This window comes from Panthera pardus, unplaced genomic scaffold, assembly GCF_024362965.1.
Source record: "Panthera pardus isolate Hobbes unplaced genomic scaffold, ASM2436296v1 HiC_scaffold_21, whole genome shotgun sequence".
Classification (NCBI taxonomy): Eukaryota; Metazoa; Chordata; class Mammalia; order Carnivora; family Felidae; genus Panthera; species Panthera pardus.
This window is the reverse complement of record NW_026526777.1, coordinates 33,457,674-33,481,662: the sequence shown is the minus strand read 5'-3', so window position 1 is coordinate 33,481,662 and position 23,989 is coordinate 33,457,674. Positions and strand designations below refer to the sequence as shown.

At 48.3% G+C, this 23,989-nt stretch overlaps 1 protein-coding gene across 1 annotated transcript; it reads left to right on the top strand.

The window, feature by feature from the left end:
- Positions 1-1,507: 1,507 nt before the first annotated feature.
- On the top strand, positions 1,508-20,301 carry PIGR (polymeric immunoglobulin receptor). Its single transcript, XM_019430322.2, has 11 exons — positions 1,508-1,654; positions 10,024-10,120; positions 10,833-11,177; positions 12,546-13,199; positions 14,480-14,812; positions 15,378-15,701; positions 16,627-16,798; positions 17,145-17,266; positions 17,899-18,030; positions 18,154-18,212; positions 19,240-20,301. Exons 2-11 carry the CDS (start codon positions 10,078-10,080, stop codon positions 19,333-19,335), a joined length of 2,280 nt encoding a protein of 759 aa, XP_019285867.2. The 5' UTR covers positions 1,508-1,654; positions 10,024-10,077; the 3' UTR covers positions 19,336-20,301.
- Positions 20,302-23,989: the final 3,688 nt, after the last annotated feature.

The following is a 23,989-nucleotide window of genomic DNA, read 5'->3' as shown; positions in this document are numbered from 1 at the left end:
GAGCCCAGAGGTAGGGACAAGGGGAGCACAGAGTGGACCACAGATGCCTCAGGACGAGCGGGGATAAAGGCCACGGATCCTCAGTACCAGGTACATTTCAGAAGACAGGGCTCTCTCCTTCCCAGCATGAGGCCAACGCACAACCACAACAAAGCAAGACCAAAATAATAGGGCCTTCCTTCTATTGCCTCGACAGGAACCTTGACATAAGCCACCCCCTTGCCTGTGCCCACTTAGCCCAGACTTCACACAAAACCAGAGGAGAGAAGGGAGACAAAAAAGGAAAGTAAATCCAGAATGAGATTGAGTTTTAAATCGAGAGTGAAGTGACAGAGAGATCACTGAATCGAACCCAGTTTGCCTGGAAACGACTAGGTGATTTTTTTTTCTTACGTTAGTCAGGTTGTAGGTTTGGGGTCAGAAATGAAGCTCCATGCTAGAAAATACCGTTTCTTTTGTGGCCATTCAACTCCTTGGTTGCCAGTTCATGTTCACTCGTGAGTAAGTGGTTAGCTAACATAAGACCCGGGGCTCTAACTGCCGTGTGTTTTTACCGGGACTCTATTTCTCCTTTTCTCCTTCCCCTTCTGGGGTTTGCTCTGCAGGACGCTGTAGGGAGAGCCTGGGTCAGTCCTGCACAGGTAGGATGGGGCAGGATTCTATGGGGGGGGGGGTAGGGTGAGGGGTGTTGGGGGGACATATGTGTGCATGTTGGGGACTGGGCGTCACTTGTGTAACACAGCACTGCATTTGGGGCACCCCAGAAATCCTAACCGGGTCATGTCCGGAAGACCACCAAGGACTAACTGAGATAGGGAAGGAGGTTTTCCTCTGCCACCAGCTCAGTAGATCAGCACCGACTTTGCTGTGGCTCAGAGCGTGGGTCCCAACAGGACTCCGTGGTCCGCCATTTTTAGGGGAGCCCAGAAGCAGCCAGTGTTTAATCCCTGTGGGGAGTAGAATGGGAAGATCCGCAGCCCCCACAGTTCCTGAGAGCACTGGGGCTGGTAGAAGGGGGCTCTTTGGAAGATGTATGTAAAGAGTGGACTTAATCCAGGCTAAGTATCCTAGAAAGTGTGTGTGGGGGGTGTCCAGAGTGAGCAGAGATGAGAGGCCATGGACTGAGAGCCGTTCCTGCCACTTGTGCCCCATCAAATGCACTTCAACTTCATTCCACACCTGGACCGGGGGTATCTGGTTATACCCTCAACCTGCAGGTTTGGGATTACTATCCCTAGTTTTCAGATGGGAAGAAACATGAAGGGGCCTTGCCTAGGATCTTGCAGCTAGAAAAAGGCAGAATAGGCTCTTCATGCCTGATACTCTGTCTCGCATCCTGCAGCTGCAATAATGGAGGGTTCCCTGCTAACAGTCTCCCCAAGGTCAAGGGGAAGCAAATGGAACCAGTCAGAAAAGCCAAAAGGAAAGGAGAGCAAGGGATCATTGAGAGTCACGTGCCCCTGGCTGGCCGCCATGCCTATGGGAGAGTGTCCCTTTAAGAGCCCAGGTGTGGGTCAAGCACCGCACACAGTTTCAGTTTTGGCAGCCGCATCCAGTGTCCTGCTGGCAACTTCTGGAGAGCCCCAGGTTGTGGACTGGCCGGCAGGCTGTGCCCCTGAAACTGAGTTGCCAGGAGAGAAGACAGTGGCTTAAAGTAAGTGTGCCTGTTCTGGGATCTGCAGCACGATGCCCTCTGGGAAGGGACTGGGACTGCGGCTCAGAAAACCCTCTACATTCACAACGGCCAGCCCACAGAGAGTGCGGTGAGGGGGACACGGGGCGCAGCCTGCGCGGCTGAGCACGTGGCCGGGGAGCAGAGGTGCGCGAGAGAGATGAGCGAGGACGCACGTGTGTGGGGAACCCCCCTCCCCATGTCTGTGAAACGGCAGCAGGTGGGCAGAAGGAGTGTCTGTGGTCAGCATGTGTAGTTTTGCTCTAAAGCGTGCCTCCAGAACTCCCTACCAACAGTCTAACACACGTAGTGTGTGACCTTGGGCAAGTCACGTGATTGCTCTCTGCGCCGCGGTTCCTAAATCTGTTAAGTGGGGATACAAATAATCCCTATCCCTCGGGTGTGTGAGGTGCAAACGAGAAAATACGTGTGAAGTTGCTTTGTAACCTCCAGAGCAAAAATAACCAGAGCTTGGTGATTTTCAGTTTAGCTCCGTTACTCAGGGACTTAACCGAGCGCCAGGCGCTCCTGGGTAAGAGACCGCATGCAGAGTGCCCGGCACAGAGCGGGTACTCCTCTAGGCTCGGAGCTTTCCACATCCAGCTCCCTGGGGAGGGTACGCGCAGCTCCTTTTTCCGAGAGGCTCGGGGACCCTTTCCGGGTTCAACCTAGCTTTGTTCCAGGTGATTCCTGCCACACGGAGGCATGATGTGTGTCATCCTATCACCTTGCCCTCGTCATGGTGGGGCAAATGAGGTCCCCCCGGGGTAAGTGGGCAAGGTGGGCAGAGCCCCCTTCCAGGCACAGACGGCATTCTGCGTCCTGATGGTCTTGCTGGCCCTGCAGCCAGGAGCCCCCCCCCCCCCCCCCGCCGCCCCCCGTGCTCTCCCGCTGTCCATCCTGACGGCGTCCCCAGCCGGCCACCGAACCGTCGTGCGCAAGCTGCTGCACTGTGCGAGCTCCCTTCCCAGCACCCCCAGCTCCGCTTATGTAACTGCCCCCAGGACTGGGGTCACCTGAGCTGCTGGTGCTGTTTTGCACCAGAGCCTCCGCCATCACTCTGCCTCTTCACTGGGGGGCTTCTAGCTTCTTCCACCTCTGAAGAGGGGATGTGCCCATTCATGGGTTAGGGTAGAAGGCAGCGATCTGCCCACCGGAGCCAGCTCCGGAACCCTTCATCCATCCGTCCTTCTCCTTGGCCTTGGATGTGGAGATGTAGCAGAGAGAGCAATGAACCAGGAGTCAGGGGAGCCACTGGCTCTGTAATCATTGCCTCTCTCTTAGCGCCTCAGTGGCTGTATTTTATTGACAGCGCGAAGATAGCGACTGGCACGTAGCAAATCCTCTTTCCACGGGCTTTCGCAGCTTCCTCTCCTCCCCTCCTGAGACAAATCCAGGTGGTCGGGCCACATAGGTATCACAATCCCCTTTATAGTCGAGGAAACGAAGACTCCCCAAGTTAATGTGAGCGGTGTAAAATCACCCAGCGAGTGTGAATGATAACATTTTGGTACAGTCATTGTAACATGGTCATGGGGACATTTTGCCATCACCTAGAAAACAAAATACCCAACTTAAAAAAAAAAAAGAGAGTAATATTATGCATGCAGGTGCTCAGCAGAGACCCTCTTCACATATGTCTTGCCCTCTCTCTGGGTTGGTTGGGGTTGGGATTCCAAAGTCACCTAGAAAAAAAATTTGGGGCAATGTGTCTGGTTATCGGAAACAAACATAACATGACTTACACACGGTAGATGCTAAGTAAATAGCAGCTATTATTATTTTTCAGGAAGAAATTTCTCTGTTGGCACCCACCTCTGGGTTCAAGTGTCTCTTCCCAGGAACTATCTTTCCCGTGAAAAGTGGAGAGGAGAGAACTGGACTAACTTCTTTAAGAGTGGATTTCCTGCTCCCTCCTCTCCTGACTGTTCCCCTCAATGTCAAGACCCTCCTGGTGCAGCATAGTGACTTAGAGCTTATACTTTTGGTCCAGAGAACCTGAATTTGAATCCCATGGCGGTTGCTTACCAACTTTGTAACCCTGGGCAAATCTCCTACTTCTCTGTGCCTCAATTGTCTCATATGTGAAATGGGTTTGCCCGTTTTATTCTCCCTCCCTAGGGTGGCTGCAAAACGTAAAGTGAGGTTAACACATGTAAAAACACTTGAGAATAACTCCATATGTGCTAGCTCTAATTATATCACCTGCTTCTAACCTACTCTCTTCCTTCAGGCCATGCTGGTCCAATCTGGGTAGCTCACCCCCCGTCTTCAAAGGTTGCCCAGTGAAGAGGCTTCTATTCCCCTGTCACTCTAGGACGTGAAAAAGAGAAGACTGTGCTGATTTTATTTTTATTACTTTTTTTCTTTTAGAGAGGGAAAGAGAGAGAGCACACGTGCCAGTGGGGGTGGGGATGGGAGAGGGAGAGAGAGAGAGAGAGAGAGAGAGAGAGAGAGAGAGAGAGAGAATCTTAAGCAAGCTCCACACTGAGTGTGGAGCCCGAGTTTGATCCCATGACCCTGGGATAGTGACCTGAGCCGAAAGCAAGAGTCGGACACTGAACTTACTGAGTCATCCGGGCACACGGACTGTTTTGATTTTAGAGAGGAGTTGGGAAAGGAACTAACATATTTTGAGCCCGACACCATACTAAGGACTTTACATATCTGTGTTGTGGCCTTTAGTCCTTATAGCGATTCTCTATACTAGGTACAATTGTCTCCAGTTTACAAATGAGGACTTGAGGCTCAAAGAGTTTAAATCCCCTACCCCCAGACCACACAGACCCCGCGTGTGAGAGCTGATAACCAAGCTGCAGAGACCATGATCTGTGCTGCTCTCCAAGTGCCCGGCAACCATGAAAGTCAGGTGCGCAGACCCGCACTCTCTTATCCTTAAACTGACTGTTGCTTCCTACAGTTGAAGGGCGCTTTATACTATAGAAAGCACTTCCATATGCATGTCCCGTTATCCCCTCCATCGTCCTCCACCCCACAGAAGCCTTTGTCTCTAGAAGAGTTGAGGCACGGTGATGTTCATTTGACAGATGAAGGAGTTGAGCCGGCATATTTTGCCCAAGTGGTAGAGCTCTTGTGGTAGCCTGTGACAGAGCAGGACTCAGGACCTCTGGGTTCTTTTCCATCCTCCAGGCCCCTTTTCATGCAACTGTCCCTGGCGAGCCCAGAACCAAGAAGGCATTTGGCAAAGTGAAAGAAACCAACCCTGACTCTGCCCTTCCCACACAGGGGATGGGGATGTAACCATTTCCGATCCCATCGGGCTTTGCTGAGCAGCCAGGTCTTGCCAGACGCTGCGATGCAAGCCCCTCTGTGTGGGGGAGGCCGATCTCAGCTGGCCCCTGCCTTGCAGAGCTAGCTATCTGAGAAAGCCTGTGAGATAAGCGTCTATGCATCAAGGCAGAATGGGATGGAATCGATAATAGGGTTCTAAGTTTTTGCAAAAAGGGCATCTGGAAATCCATGAGGCTTATTCCCAGAGCTTCATGGAGCTGCTATTTCAAATGTCTAATTTCCGCCTACATTTTGCTTTAACGACAGGGATGGGAATAGAAAGTCTTGGATCTTTCCAGCTCGTACATTCTTTGATTCCCTTGGCTGTTCTCTCCCCATCTTCTTGCCCTCTAATGGGCAAGAAGGGAATTCTTATTGCTTCCCTGAACGTTTCTTTTGCTTGGAGACTGTCCCACAGTCCGGGGCTTACATAAACTACGTAAACTCTCATAAACTCCCACTTGTCCTTTCAAATCCGAGGCCCTTCCAAAGCACACAGACCGCTCTCCCTCCCTCAGTGATAACGTGGTTTCCGGGATCACTCTAGTATGTGCTCGGCTCCACCACTCAAGGGAGATTAAAGGGGTGGTCCCGAATGGACTCAGGCAGTGCCTCTCCTGGAGGCAGGGGAAGGGGCCACTCAGTCCAGGCCAAGGAAAGCCTCATGCCCTGGGGCCCCCTGTTACGTACTAAACAGAATAAGAGCTCAGAGTGACTGAAGCATGTGGTTCACCAGCAGCCACGCTAGGACCTGGTCTGGGAGATCCGTCTCCCTCTGAATAAAAAAGGAAACTATGAATTCAATGGGCAAAGGTTTGGACTCCAAGCCAGTAGAGCTGAAGTTCAGCCACTCTAACCGAAGGGGAGCCAGCTAGAGTAATTTTATTAGGAGACAAACTCTGTTCTCCGGCCCAGCTGAAAATCCTGCCCCAATCCACAACTGTGTGGGCATGTTATAAATATGTCAGAGGTAGTAACTGGGTATCACGAGAATGATTTAGAATATCCTAGCCTAGCTAGTAAAACCAAACAAAACCACTCCTCTTTAAGTGGTTTTCTCATCTTTAAGGATGAGAAAAAATGCCTTCATCGTGATATCCTAGCCTATGTAGATCCCCAAAGGACAGGTCCCTCTGTTCATCCAAGGAGTGATAATAGGGTAGTGATCCAATTCTGCTGTGGGTCTTGGGGCCAAGCATCTCTCTAACCTTTAGAGCTCCCATTTACAACACGACGATCTACCTCTTGAGATGCTGTGATGATGAAGTCATATAAGAAAAGCAGTTAGCAAAGCATCTGGTGCATGGTAGGTGGCCAATAAATATTATGCTCTTTCCTTCCACAACTGCCTTAAACCAACTCCAACCACCATGACTGGGGCATCCCTGAGACCTGATGCGCTTTGGGGGGAATGTCTGGTTTTGAGAGGAAGGGATCTCTAATGATTCTCAAAGCCCAGGACCCACTCAGCTTCTAGCAGAGAAAGCGTGCTTCGAGTTTAGTTTTGGACAAAGACGATTTCCTGCTTCTCTGAGTGGGGGTGCCCTTGCACGCCCATGATCTACCCTGCAACCAGACTGTGTGTCCCTCACCAAGGTTACTCTCGGCCAGGTTTGCCCTTCCAGCGGTGCATGCCCGATGCTCTCATCCCTGGCCCGAGGCTGTGCAAAGCGTAAAGGGTCCGCTTGCATATCCTCTCTCTGGGAGGCCATTCGCAGCCATCCAAGCATGTGACAAATGAGAGGAAGCCTGGAGCAGAAGTGGGGACCCCCACTTGGGAAAACCTGGCCTCTACCTCTCTGTGACCCAGAGCAAATCGCTTTGATCAATCCAGAGGAGAAACTGCACCCCTCAACTCAGCCCATGGGAAGACCCCTTCCTGTCTCACAGACATATTAGGGAGATTGCTTATCTAGAGATGAGAAGAGGAACCAGAACCAAGGAAAATACTGCTGGCTTAGGCTCTTAAAGCATGTGGCATTTTGTCAGTGCACCCAAAGCCGGTGCAAATGGCAGGTGAGTAATTTCCCTGGGACTCTGCAGCCAGCACATCCCAAGCCTTCCAGAAGAGACAGACTTCCCAGCCTTCTGCCACCTGGTGCCGCCTGGGAGTCTCTCTCATGGTGACCTGTAGTGTCCACTCCGGGTTCCCCCAGTCGGCATCTCCTGAGCATTTGGCTAAGGACCTACCCCAGAAATTACCCATTGGCCTGGTGTGGAAGGTCTGGGGCAATTAACTGGAATCAAGAGAACCTCAAGCTGTCACCTGACACCCCCGTCTGTCCCCTCCTTCCCTAACCCACTCTCCTTACTCTTCCAAAGAACTGGAGAAACAGAATACCTTTGTCTCCACAAGGAAATAAAAAGGTTCCTGGCTGGGAAATTCCCCCACGGAAAAGAAATAACCGAGATAAACAACTCTATTGCCTTTGGCTCAGGCTAGTGAAGGGAGTCTCGGGGAGCGGGAACAAGGGTGAAGGTGGCAAGGGGAGCCTGAGAGATCACTCCCTGGGCTCCTAACTGCTTAGAGCTTCCTTATCTTTATGGGTGTTCATTATTGCCCTGTGCTTGTTGACATGGTTTTCTCCCTTAATGCTCTCATTGTCAAACCACTCCAAAGGTTAAACCTGTTGAAATCCTTGGGAAAGTGGGACTCCTCTGTCCACCTCTTTCCTCCTCTGGGCCTCAGTTTGGGTCCTAAGACTGAACCCTGGGACCCTCAAACCACACTCCCTGCCCCAACCCAGGGCTACATCCACAGATGTGGCAAGGTTTGCATGCACTGAACCCTCCAAGTGGCCTTATCTTGGATTCTCCAGCTTCATCTGCCCTGAACCACAAGGCAGGATAACGGAAGCCACAAGGTAGGATAACAGAAGCCAAGTCCCTGGGAAATCTTGGGCCTATCACTCAGCATCTCAAGATCTTGATTCTCTTATCCATAAAATGCTTGTAATTATATCCATTCTGTTTTAGTTAAAGGGAAGTTATAAAGCCCCAGTAAAAAAGATAAATGACAATGCTTTGATAAGCAACGGGGGCTCTACGAGTGACAGGAATGAGCACGAGGATAAGCCTGCTGCCATGTTGAGGTGCAACGCGGCACATTGGGAAAAGTGAAGGGCTTTGACTTTGGAGTCTGATGAGGTTGCGTTCAGATCTTGCCCATTCCCCACCCCTCACCCTGCCCACCCTCACACTTAACTCCTTAGGGAAAGCACTTAAATTGCAGCTTTCATTTCTTCCTGTGTAAAATGTGGAGAAGGACATCCATTTCAGAGGGAGATATTAAGTTTATTTTTATTTATTTATTTATTTATTGCTTATTTTCATTCTTTAATTTTTTTAAGAGCAGCTCAGTGTATTTTTACAAACTTCAGGAAATTTTTAGAGATATACTAAGTGTTTCTAAATAAACAATTTTATCTGTGTTTGGAGGATGTGGCAGACTTCGGTGTTGTGAAGTCAAATTCTATGATTTTCTTCTACCACTTAACATTTCTTTTTTGTTGTTGTTGTTGATACAAGATAACATTTTATTTTATTTTATTTTATTTTTTGTTTTTGTTTTTTCAATATATGAAATTTATTGTCAAATTGGTTTCCATACAACACCCAGTGCTCATCCTAAAAGGTGCCCTCCTCAATACCCATCACCCACCCTCCCTCCCTCCCACCCCCCATCAACCCTCAGTTTGTTCTCAGTTTTTAACAGTCTCTTATGCTTTGGCTCTCTCCCACTCTAACCTCTTTTTTTTTTTTTCCTTCCCCTCCCCCATGGGTTTCTGTTAAGTTTCTCAGGATCCACAGAAGAGTGAAAACATATGGTATCTGTCTTTCTCTGTATGGCTTATTTCACTTAGCATCACACTCTCCAGTTCCATTCACGTTGCTACAAAGGGCCATATTTCGTTCTTTCTCATTGCCATGTAGTACTCCATTGTGTATATAAACCACAATTTCTTTATCCATTCATCAGTTGATGAACATTTAGGCTCTTTCCGTAATTTGGCTATTGTTGAGAGTGCTGCTATAAACATTGGGGTACACGTGCCCCTATGCATCAGTACTCCTGTATCCCTTGGGTAAATTCCTAGCAGTGCTGTTGCTGGGTCATAGGGTAGGTCTATTTTTAATTTTCTGAGGAACCTCCACACTGTTTTCCAGAGTGGCTGCACCAAATTGCATTCCCACCAACAGTGCAAGAGGGTTCCCGTTTCTCCACATCCTCGCCAGCATCTATAGTCTCCTGATTTTTGGCCACTCTGACTGGCGTGAGGTGGTATCTGAGTGTGGTTTTTATTTGTATTTCCCTGATAAGGAGTGACGTTGAGCATCTTTTCATGTGCCTGTTGGCCATCCGGATGTCTTCTTTAGAGAAGTGTCTATTCATGTTTTCTGCCCATTTCTTTACTGGGTTATTTGTTTTTTGGGTGTGGAGTTTGGTGAGTTCTTTATAGATTTTGGATACTAGCCCTTTGTCCGATATGTCATTTGCAAATGGGAGATATTAAGTTTAAATGAGATAATACACATACATTATTTAACACAGTGCCTGGAAAGAGATCATGGTAAGACACCACCATTGTTACATTTACAACTTTAATCCTTACCAGGCCTCCTTTATGGGTCTCAGTTTACATATATGAACACACCATAAAATGTTCCAGGGATGTAGGGAGTGCAGCTGAAACAGAGAGATGGGGCCACTCGGTAGTAACCAATCATCCAGCAAGTTGTTCCTGAGACCTTATCGATCTTGCCCAGAACCATGCCTCCCAGACGGGGATATAGAAACAATGGCACCTGTGTCCCCATCCCCAAGGAGCAGGCAGCATAGTTGAGAAGACAAAAATCTACACACGACTATTAAGGAACAAAAAGTACTAGGGGATAATGGGACTTTGAGCCGTAATGGGGAAGGCGGAGCCATTCATTCCTTCAACAGAATTTATGTGAGTTACTGGAGGTACAAGACCAAACAGGTGTTGCAGGAACTTTAAGGCCAACTTAGTCTTGGAAGACGCAAGAGCTTCATATTTTGTGCTATTGTCTTTCAGCTTCCCACGAAAGAAGTTGGCCTGGGTGGCACAGCCCCGTGACAGCCACCAACGATGAAGCTCCTCTTCCTCACCTGCCTGCTGGCGGTTTTCCCAGGTGCGTCTGTCAGGCCCCAGCCCAGCCCTCCAGGATCCATTTCCCTGGGAGCACTAAAATCAACTCTATCCGCAGGGATGCCACTCTCAAAATTTGCACTCCCTCGAGGAGGAAGTCTCACAGATGATACAGAAAGGTCATGTCTGAACATAGATGGATGACCAAGTGTTGGGGGTGGACAGGGACAGGAATGGCAATTCCTCGCTTCAAGGCCAGGAAGTCTGGTGAAAGGTCTTCACCAGGAGGGGGAAAAAAAAGATCTTGACCTTAAACCAGGCATCTCTAAGAGTTGTTATGGGGTTTGGGGGAAATGACTTATCCTTCTTGGCTGTCAGTATCTTTGCTGGGGAAAAAAAAAAAAAGGATCTGCCAAGTGTTTTTAGAAATATAAGAAAATAATAGATAATAAAGGCAATGGCATAGCATCCTACAAAGTGGCTTTTTTATGAAAAAGGCTATCATTAAATAAGTTTGCCGTTCCATTGTCCTTACAGTGATTACTTTTAATGAGTTACAGTTAGAATTTAATACTGATTAATCCATCTTTATACCCAATCACAACAATTATCCAGCTGTAGTACATAGCAAATAACCCGCCGAAGGTACATGCGTCAGGAGGAAAATTTCATCTCCTCGGGGTGAGCCGTCAGGATCCTTTCAGCAGGCTTTACCTCCTCGGGCCTCAGAAAACGTGTGTCTTCTCTCCCCACAGTGGTCTCTATGAAGAGTCCCATATTTGGTCCCCAGGAGGTGAGCAGTGTGGAAGGTGGCTCAGCATCCATCACATGCTACTATCCGGCCACCTCTGTCAATCGGCATACCCGGAAGTACTGGTGCCGGCAGGGAGCCAAGGGCCGCTGCACAACCCTCATCTCTTCGGAGGGCTACATCTCCAAGGATTACGAGGGCAGAGCCAAGCTCACCAACTTCCCCGAGAACAGCACATTTGTGGTCAACATTGGCCATCTCACCCGGAATGACTCTGGACGCTACAAGTGTGGTCTGGGCATTAGTAGCCGAGGCCTCAACTTTGATGTGAGCCTGGAGGTCGGCCAGGGTAAGAATCTAGGCTCCTTGGGCTCCTTTGGGAAAGTGAGAGGGGCTCATGTCAGGAGCAACTGGAGGGCTTCAGGAAGAATTTCCTCAGAGGGAAGAGCGTCTGGCCCGGGATGGGAAGGCTGTGTGTCCTCCTTCCAGAGGCAAGGACTTTACATAATAGAACATGGAAATGAGACCTATAGGACCTACTTGGGGGTGGTGGGGGGACTTTTTAGGTCTTCAAGGCCTATCACATTTTAGGGCTTTACTAAGACTATAGCTTAGATGAGCATCAGGAGGAAGAGATCTGTCACCAGGTTTGTGGCAGGTGGAGCAAAGGGGTTTTGAACTGAGGGAGACAGAAAAGGCAGGGAGAGATTTGTAGAGATTCTTAAATTCCTGCCATTGTTGCACCTTCAGATCAAGACCTTACGACACCAGTAGGGTTCTTTCAAAATGCATTTCTTACCTGGGATCCATTAGTCCATCAACACCCTCAGCATAAATTAAATGATCAGTTCTTGCCCAGAGACCAGGGCTCTGAAGGAGTGGGCCACTGACCAAGCCTGTTCTAACTGAGAAAAGAGAAAAATAAGAAAGATCTTTCTGGCCAGGTTCAATGACCAAGGCGTATTAGATAATCAAGAAGAAATTAAGAGAGAAATAGGTCTTAAGGGAGGAAAACTGGAGGGGTTCTCAAAGATGTGTTTTGCTCCTTTGGGATGTGCCTATTATTATCTTTGGACTAAATGAAGAGTTCATTCAAGTGGTCATGTAGAGTCATAAAATGGGAGAATTTTAAGAGCTGAGGAGAGCTTGGAGTCGACTCTATACAGGATGTCCAGAACACTGGAGACCATGAGTATACATTTCAAATGGCAAAAATTCATTCCTTTACAAAGCAGCCCATTCCATGTTTGGACTGTTGTAAATTTTAGAAACTTCTATCACAACACACTGAAATCCATCACCCTCTACTTATATTCATTCTGTTTATTTTAGCACATGTTAATTTTGGCACCTATGTATAGGCATTGTGCTAGGCACTGCAGGGGAGTCAAACGTGTGTAAGGGATGTCTTTGCTCTCAAGGGACTTCCACGCTGTGGGGAACATAATTAACTATATGCAAGATCAGATGTAAAAGAGATACAGCTATAAATGTCAAGAGAGCACAAAGGAGGAAGAGATTAGTGTCAGTTTAGGGAAGGCTTCACGGAGGAGACAGCAATGAGGCTCAGTCTTGGAAGACATATTCTGACAGTGTCCCTCTGGGGAGGAGAGCTCTGAAGGTGAGAGGCACACCCAGGCCCTCACTGGGAATGCTGACCGGCCCTATGTTTCAAGAGAGTGAAATCACAAATTGCCACCTGTCCCTTGTCTTGCAGGTCCTGGGGTCGGAGATGACACTGAAGTCTACATAGCTGACTTGGGCGGAACAGTGACCATTAACTGCCCTTTCAAGTCCGAAAATTCTGAGAAAAGGAAGTCTGTGTGCAAGAAGACAGGCCAGCTCTGTGTCCTAGTCACTGACTCCAGTGGGTATGTGAACCCCAACTATAGCAACAGAACAGACATCAATATTGATGGTACCAGTCAAGTAACGTTCAGTTTCATTATCAAACGAATCCAGCTCAGCGATGCTGGGATATACGTCTGCCAGGCTGGGGATGATTCCAGTAACGATAAGCACAATGTTGACCTCCAAGTGCTGAAGCCTGAGCCTGAACTGCTTTATGGAGACCTGAGGGGTTCAGTGACCTTTGACTGTGCCCTGGGCTCTGAGGTGGCAGATGTGTCCAAATTTCTGTGCCGAATGAGCAAAGGGGAAGACTGCGACGTGGTCATCAACACCCTGGGGAAGAAGTCTAAGGATTTTGAGGGCAGGATCCTGCTCACTCCCAGGAGCCAAGGCTTCTTTAGTGTGCATATCACTGGCCTGAGGAAAGAGGATGCAGGGTACTACCTGTGTGGAGCCCACTCTGATGGCCAACCTCATGAAGGCTCACCCACTCAGATATGGCAACTCTTTGTCAATGAAGGTGAGACCTGAGATTGGGAGGGGAAGAGTCATCCCAGCAGGAGGGCACCTGGCTCCCACCCTATGAGTCTATCCAGTATCGATTAGTCAGTTGACAATGTCTGCTCCCTGACAAACTCTGAACTGCATGTCCCCATGGACAGCTGGATAGGAGAGCTAGAAAACATGGCCTCTGCCTTGTGTTACCTACTACCTATTACTTGTGTAATGACTAATTAGGTTATTAAAGGCCTTTCAGTGGCTGTCCCTGATTAACAGAAAGGAAAGTGAAGCACTTGACTGAGGCAAAACCTGTAGATCATTTGGGTCTCCAAGAGCCACAATAAGGACTGAGCATGGAACCCTGGGCTTGCAGGGGCCACCTGTCCCTTCTGTTTGTCTTTTGAGAAGAATGGCACCTCATCCTTCACACTCAAATGGGAGAAAGTTTGGCTTCTCTTGGTCTCAGAGCTCTCCCAGGAAGGCAATGCCCCAGCCTCTAAATTTCCTCCTCAACATCTCATAGGGTTGTTTTTTATTCTGCACCATCTGGCCTACTCAGCTGTACTTTGGAAATCCAGGAGGGTAGTGAAATAATTAAATCCCTGCTCCCTTTCACCTGGGAGCATCCTGTATAAAGTTACCCTCATGAGAAACAGCAAACCAGTACTTACAGTTCAGTGTCCCTGCTCTTGTGACCTTTCCTTAAGGGGCTCACATTCTCTGCCCATCATTTTTATAGCCAGCTCAGTCCTCATCACATTCTTCAGCATCTTCATAGCTCAGCATCCCCATTGAACCTCAGCTTTGGCTTATTGGAGAATGGCCATCCTTTTCTGAGATGGCCCTCAGGGTCCTAACCAATTAAACCTTCTGTGCTACATAGTTTATATTTTAAATCATACCATTCTAAATTTATTTTCTTAATTTGGAGAAAAACCACCTGACCGTTTTTATGGTATGAGCTAATAAACTGACAAATAGTTACATAGGGAGAGATTTTGTAAGAAGCCCAAGGAGTTCAAGGACTGATGGCCTCTCCTTAAACTCCTTCTATTCTCTGCCCAGAATAAGGTGGGAAAAGAAAATGAGATGCCCAGGCTAGTGGTGAAGATCACTGGAGTCTGGTTGGATGGCTCCAGCTATAGGCTCTGTGACATTAGGACAGTCTTTCTCATTTTCTAAGGAGAGTGAGGTAAATAGTCTAAACCTCATTCCCCACTCTGGCTGAGACCATGCGGAAGAGACTGCCAAGACCATGTTGCTGATGTTCTGAAATTCCATCTCTGTCTGTACTTTCAGAGACCACGATGCCCCAGAGTCCCTCTGTGGTGAAAGGTGTGGTCGGAGGCTCCGTGGCAGTGCTTTGCCCCTACAACCCTAAGGAAACAGATAGCCTAAAGTACTGGTGTCGCTGGGAAGACACTCAAAATGGCCGCTGCCAGCAGCTGGTAGAGAGTGAGGGGCTGGTTAATGAACAGTATGAGGGCAGGCTCGCGCTATACAAAGAGCCAGGCAATGGCACCTATACAGTCCTACTCAACCAGCTCACCAATGAGGACGCTGGCTTCTACTGGTGTCTGACCAGTGGCGATACTCGCTGGAGGTCCACAGTGGAGCTCAAGATTGTCGAAGGTAAGAGCTGAACTGGGGCAAAAGAGAGGGGAGGCATCCCCAGGATCATCCAGTCAACAGCGACATCACCCGGAACCACTCTTCTTTCTATCTCATCCCATGCTGATGGGACAGACCTCGGGAGAGAGCCCCCCTGCCGAGATGTCATGTTTTCATAATTGTAACAACCACCCTTTCCTGAGAAAACCCCACACTCACCAGACCACCACACATAGAACCTTTTATTATCAAGAACGTTGGCTTCTTTCACAGTATATATGGCATCAGCTGAAGTAGAGTGCAGCTCTTTGTATGGAGTCTAGAAGAGAAGAGAGGAACAAGGAAAGCAAACTGAAGTCAAGAGTTTGTGTTTTATGATAGACTAGATTAATGTATGGGGGTCATCAACAATAATCATTACATAGGCACATGGTTGCATTCTTGATGTATTCAGTATCATGTATTTACTTATAATGCTATCCAGAGAGGACACGGGCTGTGGACAAATGTCCTCACCACAGCCACTTCCCTGCAGCATTACCAATGCCAACTTGTGTGCCTATTTCTCCCTCCCTCCCTGCTCCAGGAGAACCGAGCCTCAAGGCACCCAAGAACGTCACTGCTTGGGTGGGAGAGACTTTCAAGCTCCCCTGCCACTTCCCGTGCAAATACTACTCCTATGAGAAATACTGGTGCAAGTGGAGTAACAAAGGGTGCAAGACCCTGCCCACCCAAGATGATGGCCCCAGCCAGGCCTTCGTGAACTGTGACCAGAAGAGCCAGATAATTTCCCTGACCCTGAGCCCAGTTGCCAAGGAGGATGAAGGCTGGTACTGGTGCGGGGTGAAGGAAGGCCACCGATACGGGGAGACCATGGCTGTCTATGTGGCAGTCGAGGAGAGGGTAAGGGGTAAGTCTCTGAGGGCGAGGCCTACGCACCCCCCTGGGGACATCAGAGAAAGGCTCCTGCCTACAGGCTTCTCCAACAGGGGTGGCCTTTAGGTTTGGTTATAAGAGACTAGAGGCAGGGGGAGATTTAGCCTCTATATAGTCTCATTTAACCCTCTAAAAAGAGCATCTGAAATAAACATACAAACTAAAAATAAATAAATAAATATTAATAGGTTTGCCATATGACCTCAGCTTCAAGACAAGTCCCGTAGTTGTCCCTTCAGGCCATTTTGAAGCCCTTTCTATAGGAGAGACGTTCTATATGCAGAAATTTCAAAGTCACTACCACATGCAGTATGCTCTGCCAAAGCCTACTGTCAAAAGAGGATCAGATATCTTCATGTACAAGATCTGGTAAAGAAAATTAAGGCAATCCCTTCTAGAAAGTTTGCATCTTAAGTCTCTTTTTAAAATGTCACATAAAATGTTTTATTCCTAATGAGGGTGTGATTAGTCCCCCTAGAAATCCTTCTGTGTCTGGGTGCAGCTGGTCTGGTTCACTGAGGAACCTACTGCCAAGCTACCACCAGGGGGCAGCACTATTGCACCCAGTCCTGTGGTCCCTAGACCTTGGGCAGGGTTTCAAAGCTGAGAAAAACTTCCGTCTCCAAATGATAGGTTAGCCCTGAAACAGAGCCGGGTCTATGCCATGGATCCTTGTAGATGGACATGGATTTGGTGTGAACAGGACAGAGATCGTCTGACAAGCTAGAGAGGACCATCACTCCTCTCTTTCTAGTGTCATCCTGGACTCTACTCTAACAGCCTTGAGATCTCACCCTGACTCTATGATTGCTAATGAAGTCCCACTCCACGGATTCCCTAACTCCAGGGAGTGAAAACTGACAAAGAACAATCATTCAGTCTCACTCGTCTTTCTCTAGGGTCCCAAGATGTCAGCCAAGTGAGGGCTGCTCCTGGTGAAGAAGTAGACTCAAGTGTCAGGAAGACTGAGAACAAAGTGATTCAGGATCCCAGGCTTTCTGTGGAGGACAGACCAGTGAAGGATACTGGAGACCTCGCTGGTGAGAGCAGAGCATCCGTGGACACGGACAGGTGAGGACAAGGACCTCAGGTTGGGCCATAGGGACCATAGAGGAGAGCCTGTCTACCTGTCAATAGTGGAGAAGGCTTCACTGTCTTGGCTTGTGCTCAGGAGGGTCCTCTGCCCTTCTCATGTGGCTGGAGTGGCATCCACCATTCAGTTTAATTTCCCAGGCCTGGGACGCAGAGAAGGCCCAGTCTTTGCTTTTGCCATATCTGAGAAGTATCCTTAGAAGAGTAGAGCTAGGGGGCCATGTCAAGAGAAGGACTGAAAGAAGGAGCTAGTGAGACTCAACCTGTCAGCACATCCTGGGACCCCATGTCTCCCTTCCAGTGACTAACTCAGTCTTTCTTCCAGCTCTGCGGGACAAGGCAGGAGCTCCAAAGTTCTTGTCTCTACCCTGGTGCCCCTGGGCCTGGTGCTGGCACTGGGGGCCGTGGTAGTGGGGGTGCTCAGAGCACGGCACAGGAAGAATGTTGGTGAGTGCCTGAGATCCCTTGCCCCCCATCTCCAACCCTGAGCCCTTGGACCTCCGTGGGCTCCGTGGAGCCCTTCGTGTGTGTATGTGGGGGGTGGGGGGTGGGGCTACTACAGTTCCTTCTCTTTCATAGGCTCCAAGAAAGGGTTCTGGGAAAGCAGGATGGGGAAAGATAAGCTCCTACCCAAAATGTACATTAAAGTGCTGCTATCTCTGGAACATCATCTCTGATGGCTCGGGGTTCAAGTTTAGAGGCAGGATTGGCAGGAGGAGGAGCTCAGGAAGAACTACACTTCTACCCTAGTTTGAGAACTGACTGATTGTATGACTTTGGGTGTCCCCATTTCATGCCTCAGTTTCCTTAGGGCTCAAGGCAGGGGTAATAATAACCACCTCACTGGGCTGATGTGAGGACAGAATGAGACACTGTGCGTTGAAGGGTCAGGGGTTGTTGAGTCTTGATTATCTGTGAGAAGGGATGGAGAAGGAGACTGATCATTTCTGGGTCAGAGTCAGAGGTGAGCAACCTGCCACGCTGCCCCTTCCAGCTATCCTTTGGGGCTCCCTCAGAGGCAGCATGTCCTGTCACATTTGTCCTCTGTCCCTACACCGACTCCTCTTTCTCCTGGACAGACCGGATTTCGGTTAGAAGCTACAGGACAGACATTAGCATGTCGGACTTCGAGAACTCCAGGGAATTTGGTGCCAATGACAACATGGGAGCCTCTCAAGTCACTCAGGAAACATCTCTTGGAGGAAAAGATGGTATGTCCCTCACTCGAGGGAATGCCCAACCCCTGGGAGAGCAAGGATTATACCTGACTCTGCCTCTGGGGTGGGAATATGAGGCTAGTGAAGGCTAATCCCCCCACCTTGCTCTTCACATAGAGTTCAGCGCCACCACTGGGAATACCATGGAGACGGAAGAACCCAAGAAGCCCAAAAGGGTAAGAGTGAGGAGGGAGATGGTGGCCCCACTTGTGTGACAAGGAAGTGCAGCATGAGGGTCTGTAGTCATATCTCAGAGTTGGGGCTGATGTCTGAATAGGGAAGATAGAGTCAACTTTTTGAGGGCAAGACGTATCCTACCGGCCGTGGTGTTAATGTGGCTGAGGTGCAGGAGATGAGCTGCATTTATAGGCCGTGAACATGCAGCGGGGAGGGAGACTGGGGGTTCAGAAGGAAGTGCGCAGAAACTTGAGCCACAGAGTAAGAAAGGTCAAATGTCAAATGGCAGTGACTAGGTGAATTGTCTTCCTGAGCTGTGGAACCTGTGGACTTCAGGCCACCCACCTTCCCTTGAGAGTTTGCTCTCAGGACCAGCCTTTTGCCTGAGTCTAAAAGACATTTGCTGGCAGCAGGCAATTTGATAGTCACTAGAAGCCCTTCCCCACTCCAACCACATGCCATATGACTTGAAATCCTACCAGAGGTGACTTCTGACTCTGGGTCACATATTACCCTCCTCCCACCCGCTGTGCCTCCTTAACCCCAGCGTGTAAATGCTTGCTATCCTATCTACTCTGCCTTGAAGCAGCAGAGACCCTGAATCTGGAACAATTAGGGGAATAAGCTAGTCCTGAAGACGGGCTTCCCCTCCAGCCCTGTGTCGTTGCAAAGCTCCATCTTTGAGATAGTGGTCCTGTGGCTGATATCAGCCTAGACCACCTTGCCCATGTACTGTGTGGGCAGAGCTTCCGGGGACAGGCCCAGGCAACAAGCGTGGTTCCACTCCATGGGTCGGAAGGCGGTAGTGAGACAGAGGGAGATATTTTTAGAAACTGCAACTTTCCGTTTCTCAAAATGCATCATTGGTGAGCATGGGGAGCTAGATTAAGAGCAGCAGGTCAACACAGTCTGGGGTTGCTTAAGCCAGGATTATGTACTCAATATATTTAGTGCCTACCCTTCCTCCGACCCCCACCCGCTGAGCCAACACCCCAAACACTGACTCCTGTCCTGTTGCCCCCTTAGTCCTCCAAGGAGGAAGCTGATATGGCCTACACTGCCTTCTTGCTCCAGACCAACAACATGGCTGCCGACGTCCAGGGGGCACCCAGTGAAGCCTAGGCACCAGCTGTGCCCTCCCACCATCCATGACAATCACCTTCAGAATCATGTTGATCCCCGGGGCCCTCAGCTCCAGGGTGCCTCACTGCATGCCCCCTCACTGCATGGGATTCTCAAAGGGATTCTCCTCCTCACTCCACCCCTCCTTCTCTCCATCTCCCCCTCTCTTTCATCTTTTCTTCTTTCCTTCATTGAAAATACATATTTGGATATTCACCAGAACCAAGGCAGCCTTCTAGACACTGGGACAGAAAGGCCGTCACCCCGGCCAGCAGCATTTTTGTAAACATCATGGAATCCTTGGAAACTGCAGCTCCTCTTGGTGCAGTTATACTCACCAAGACCTGAAATCCTCATCAGGTCTACTCACCTCTGCCCATCGTGGGAGAGAAATCATAAACTGTCTGGAGTCCTGGGGCCTTAGGGATCATGTAACGTGGGTTTACACACAAGGGATCACACACACACATGCAAACCTTTCACACATGAGAGGTAAAGAGGTTTGCTCAAGGGCACCATGTAGCATAAACTAGTGTCAAAACTAGATTTGGTACCTCTACCTGTCCTCTTGACCAGGAGTCTCTCTACAAGGACCCTTGCACTCCTGATGGAGGCAGAGTTCTAGAATAAGGAGGAGGAGGAGGAAGAGAAAAACGTAATGGAGACTAGTCTTTCGCAAGCCCCACCTCAGGGAAGAGGACTCTGTCTTTTTCTGTCACTCAAATGGACCTAATGGGATAAAAGAGTAGTCAAATACGCATAAAGCCACTTATTCGAAGAGCTCTGAACCAAAGGAAGGAAAGAGGGTGTTTGATGATGCTGGGGAGGGGCTGAACTCCAAAGAACTAAGGTTTAAGGTCTTTTTCCCTCTGAGCTCTGTACTTCAACCAGCACCTACCAGCTGAAACTTGCTTCCAAATCAAAAATGTGATTTAATTAATAATTAAAGACCATGATTGCCACCAAGGAGGCTCAGACTGCATTTGTCCCCATACCTTCTATTTCCCAGGTAACCCTTTCAGGGTGTTTTGCTTTGGTAACCACTTTCAGGCACTCCAGGCTGTGTGCCTAAACCAAAGTTCCCCCCACCTCCAACGCTGGACTGAAGGGGGCTAGGAGACTGCCTGTAAGTGGGACCAAGATGATCAATAAAAGAATTGTTTGGGGTCTACACCAATCATCAAGAACCTGAAACGCTGTGTTACAGAACTTAATTAAGACTATTTATAATGGAATAAACTGAAAGCAAGTATAACTGTGCTTCTCTTAGGCATTAAGAAAAAATCTTGGTTAAGTATCCATGGAATTCTTGACCTTGGATCTTATATCTTCGTGGGGTATCCTTCCAGATAGAGAGGCTATTAATCAAAACTCAAGTAACCAAATGAGTAAACTCCTTCCACAGAAATTTCAGCTAGAAGCTAGTTAAATGATAACTTAGCTTTTAGAATAATTGACCCAAAGTCTCTTGGGGGACAGTGATTAGATAAAGGACCCCCTTGTCTGCCAAGGCCATTCCTAGGTTCTGGCACTAAACCTAATCATATCGTATCAACCCCTCACACCACACCAGACTCTTCCTCAGGGCCTCTGTGTATCAGAGTTCTCTCTGGGAGAAAGTTCTTCCCAGGCTTCTATCCTGCCTTATGTGGGGTAGAGAATTTGCTTCCACCTGGGCCTTGATCATACTGCTTCTGATGCTTTGTGCTTCCAAGCTTGCCATTGACCAGACTCAGATTTCAGTCCTCCTTAGTCTCCCCTCCTGCTCTACCAACCGCAATGTCCAGGCCTGATTCCTGGACCCTGATCTGGATCAGAGTCTTGGGCTGTACTCTGGCCCAGAGAGATGGTCATCAGGAATATTTATTTCTCTCTGTTCTCTGTAATGGGGATGCATATTTAGCTTCTTCTGGAATGACAGCAAATCATTCCAGGAGAACCAAAACCACAAGGTGCATCAGAACCTATGTTTTCCCCCTGGAAGCTACTCTCCGACCAAAGCATCTTTCCTGGGGCAGTAAGATTTAGATGCAGCTTCTATATTAATGCCAATAACCTGCAAGCCAATCCGGGGCTCAGGCAGCCTATCCCATTCCCTAGAATCAAAGACCAAGAAATGCCACTAAAGTCGTAGACAATCCTGTATTATTCTTAACTGATGTTATAAACAGGTGGTCAAGTATAATAATGTACCGCCCAAAGCCCACCTGAAATCCTTCCATGAATAAGGAAGCTGGTCTGTGGCTGAAATGGGATATCTAATAACTTAAAAGGTCAACAATTTGGGGGAGGGTTTTAGTTTCCTAGCCTGCTATAACAAACCAGCATAAACTGGGTGACTTAAAATAACAATAATTTAGTCTTTCGCCGTTCTGGAGGTTTGAAGTCTGAAACCAAGATGTCCGCAGGGTTGGTTTGTTCAGGAGGCTGAGAGGGGGAAGCTGTTTGGGCCTCTCTCCTCACATCTGGCAGCCGCCCTCAATCCTGGGTGTTCCCTGGCTCACAGCTGCATCACTGCCGTCTCTGCCCCATCCTCACGTGGCCTTTTCTTGATGTGTCTGTCTGTGTCTTCACACGGCCTTTGTACAAGGACACCTGCCATTGGATTTAGCTCCCCCCCATCCTGTTTGGCCTCATCTTAATGAATTACACCCACAGAGTTCCCATTTCTAAATGACGTCATATTTTAAGGTTCTAGGTAGACATAAATTTCAGAGGGACAATATTCAGCCCAGGCCTTGGGAGTAACAATCAACTGTGGGGTTAATGATAAACCAAATAGCAATGATCAGTGCCGAGCAATGACTCAGAGGACTACTTAACTGTTTCTGATGATTAAAAAAAAAAAAAAAAATCTTCCTCAAGTTCCTGAATTATTTTGATTTTTTTTCCTTTAAAAAATCTATTAGGTAATAATGATTACACATTACTAAGGCCCAATAGTGGCCAAGAATCTGCTTACAGTAGTTGATTTTGGTTTGTAAAGCTATATATATACATATATACATACACATACACACTCGTATACACATACATATACATATACAAATACATACATATCGTTTGTCTAAGACTTTCCCAAGAGTCAAGACAGAACATTTGTCCTAAGAGCAGTAAATGAATCTGGTCCCCAAAGCAGAGAAACAAGTACAGTCCCCTCCTCACCGACCCCACAAGCTTCTCTGAAATAATGAACTCTACTAGGGAGTCTGTATAAGAAACATAGTAAGAGATCGTCTTAGAAAGACCACATATCTAAGGGGCCACCAAAAGAAAAGATATAAAACAGACCAATGGCTCCTAGCTAGCTAGGGTGCTGAAATAGGAAGGGAAAGAAGATGGTCAAGCTCTTAGATTCCAGGAGTTCTGAGGGCTTGGTAAGCCTCTCCTAAGGCTGATAAAGAAATGGGCAGCCGACCCACCCTCACTGGAGTCAAAAGTCTTTGATTAAATGTGTGGAGGTGAATATTCTAAACTCCAGATTTTTGCTGATAAATCGCATTAAAATTCATCCAAAATTCTACATATTTGGGTTCTAACCTTAGAATACCAATAGAAATGTGGCCATATTTAGGTAAGAAGTCTTACCATTTCTTATAGCAGAAGGCCATGAATAGGCTCACAGTAAAGGTTAACCTTCCCAAAGCCTTGCTCCTGTGGAGTGGCTCAGTCTGGGTCAGGCAAGCCTCTCGTCCAAGTTCTTGGAAAGTGGGAACCGCAGGGTGCCTGAGCCGGGTACCTCTACCTGAGTGGGCTCCTTGGTGAATCTAGCAGGTGAGGGGATGCTCATGATCTGTCTTTGCGGAGAGTAGTGTTGAGTCCCGGGGAGGGCCGCTTAGGATCTCAACCCTCAGTCTGGAAAGGCCCAGGAGATGGCTGTTTCAGAGGTCAAACAGCCTCCAGGAGGTCAAACGAGGGTGATGTTACAACCAAGCACAATCCATAATGACAACTTTCCCCTTAACGGAGACGGCTAATCTCCACTGAACTCACACTATATTCCAGGCATCGTATCAAGCCCTTTGTGCTGCTTACCTCAGGCAGTCTTCACGACAACCTTATGAGAAATATTTTTCTTACCCCATCTGTAACATAGGGAGGATAATAAAAACCCAAGTCATTATGGGAACTAAATGAATTCACCTGAAGGACTTAGGACAGTTCCCAGTGTATCTGGTATTATTTATTATATTCACTTTCCTGTCATCAGACTCTGAATTTTTTCCCATTGCGTTCCTCCCTTCTGGTCAAGCGTTAGCCCCAGAGGATGTTAGGCCACTGAGTCCCCTGCCTGTCAGTGGGCTTCAGCTTTTCATACCTTTTCCCAAGTGGGAACACCAGGGCAACACAGCCGCCCTGTGAGTCAGAAAAGAGAAATAAAATTTGGTTGGTGAAAAAAGAGGGAGAAGAGAATGAAGACAGTAAACTCCTCCACTTAGCCAGGGTTCAGCCTTCCCTTGGGGACCCAGCCTACCCTGAGACCTTGGGGTAGAGACTGGAGGTAGAGACTGGATCGCCCAGGTCTGGGAGTTTTGATTCCTCAGATTTCAAGCGTTCACTTCCTACCCAGGAGTTCTGAGACCCCCCCCCCCCAATTCCCGCTCGTAACAACCCCAGTGTGATGTTACTAAGGGTTTCATCTGGGCCACCCGCG

What these genes read in the sequence shown, in the direction of transcription:
- PIGR (XM_019430322.2), top strand. Translation starts at nt 10,078, where the DNA reads ATGAAGCTCCTCTTCCTCACCTGCCTGCTGGCGGTTTTCCCAG. An exon ending in GCAACTCTTTGTCAATGAAG is followed by an intron (nt 13,200 to 14,479) that starts GTGAGACCTGAG and finishes CTGTACTTTCAG; the next exon opens with AGACCACGATGCCCCAGAGT. An exon ending in GGAGCTCAAGATTGTCGAAG is followed by an intron (nt 14,813 to 15,377) that starts GTAAGAGCTGAA and finishes TCCCTGCTCCAG; the next exon opens with GAGAACCGAGCCTCAAGGCA.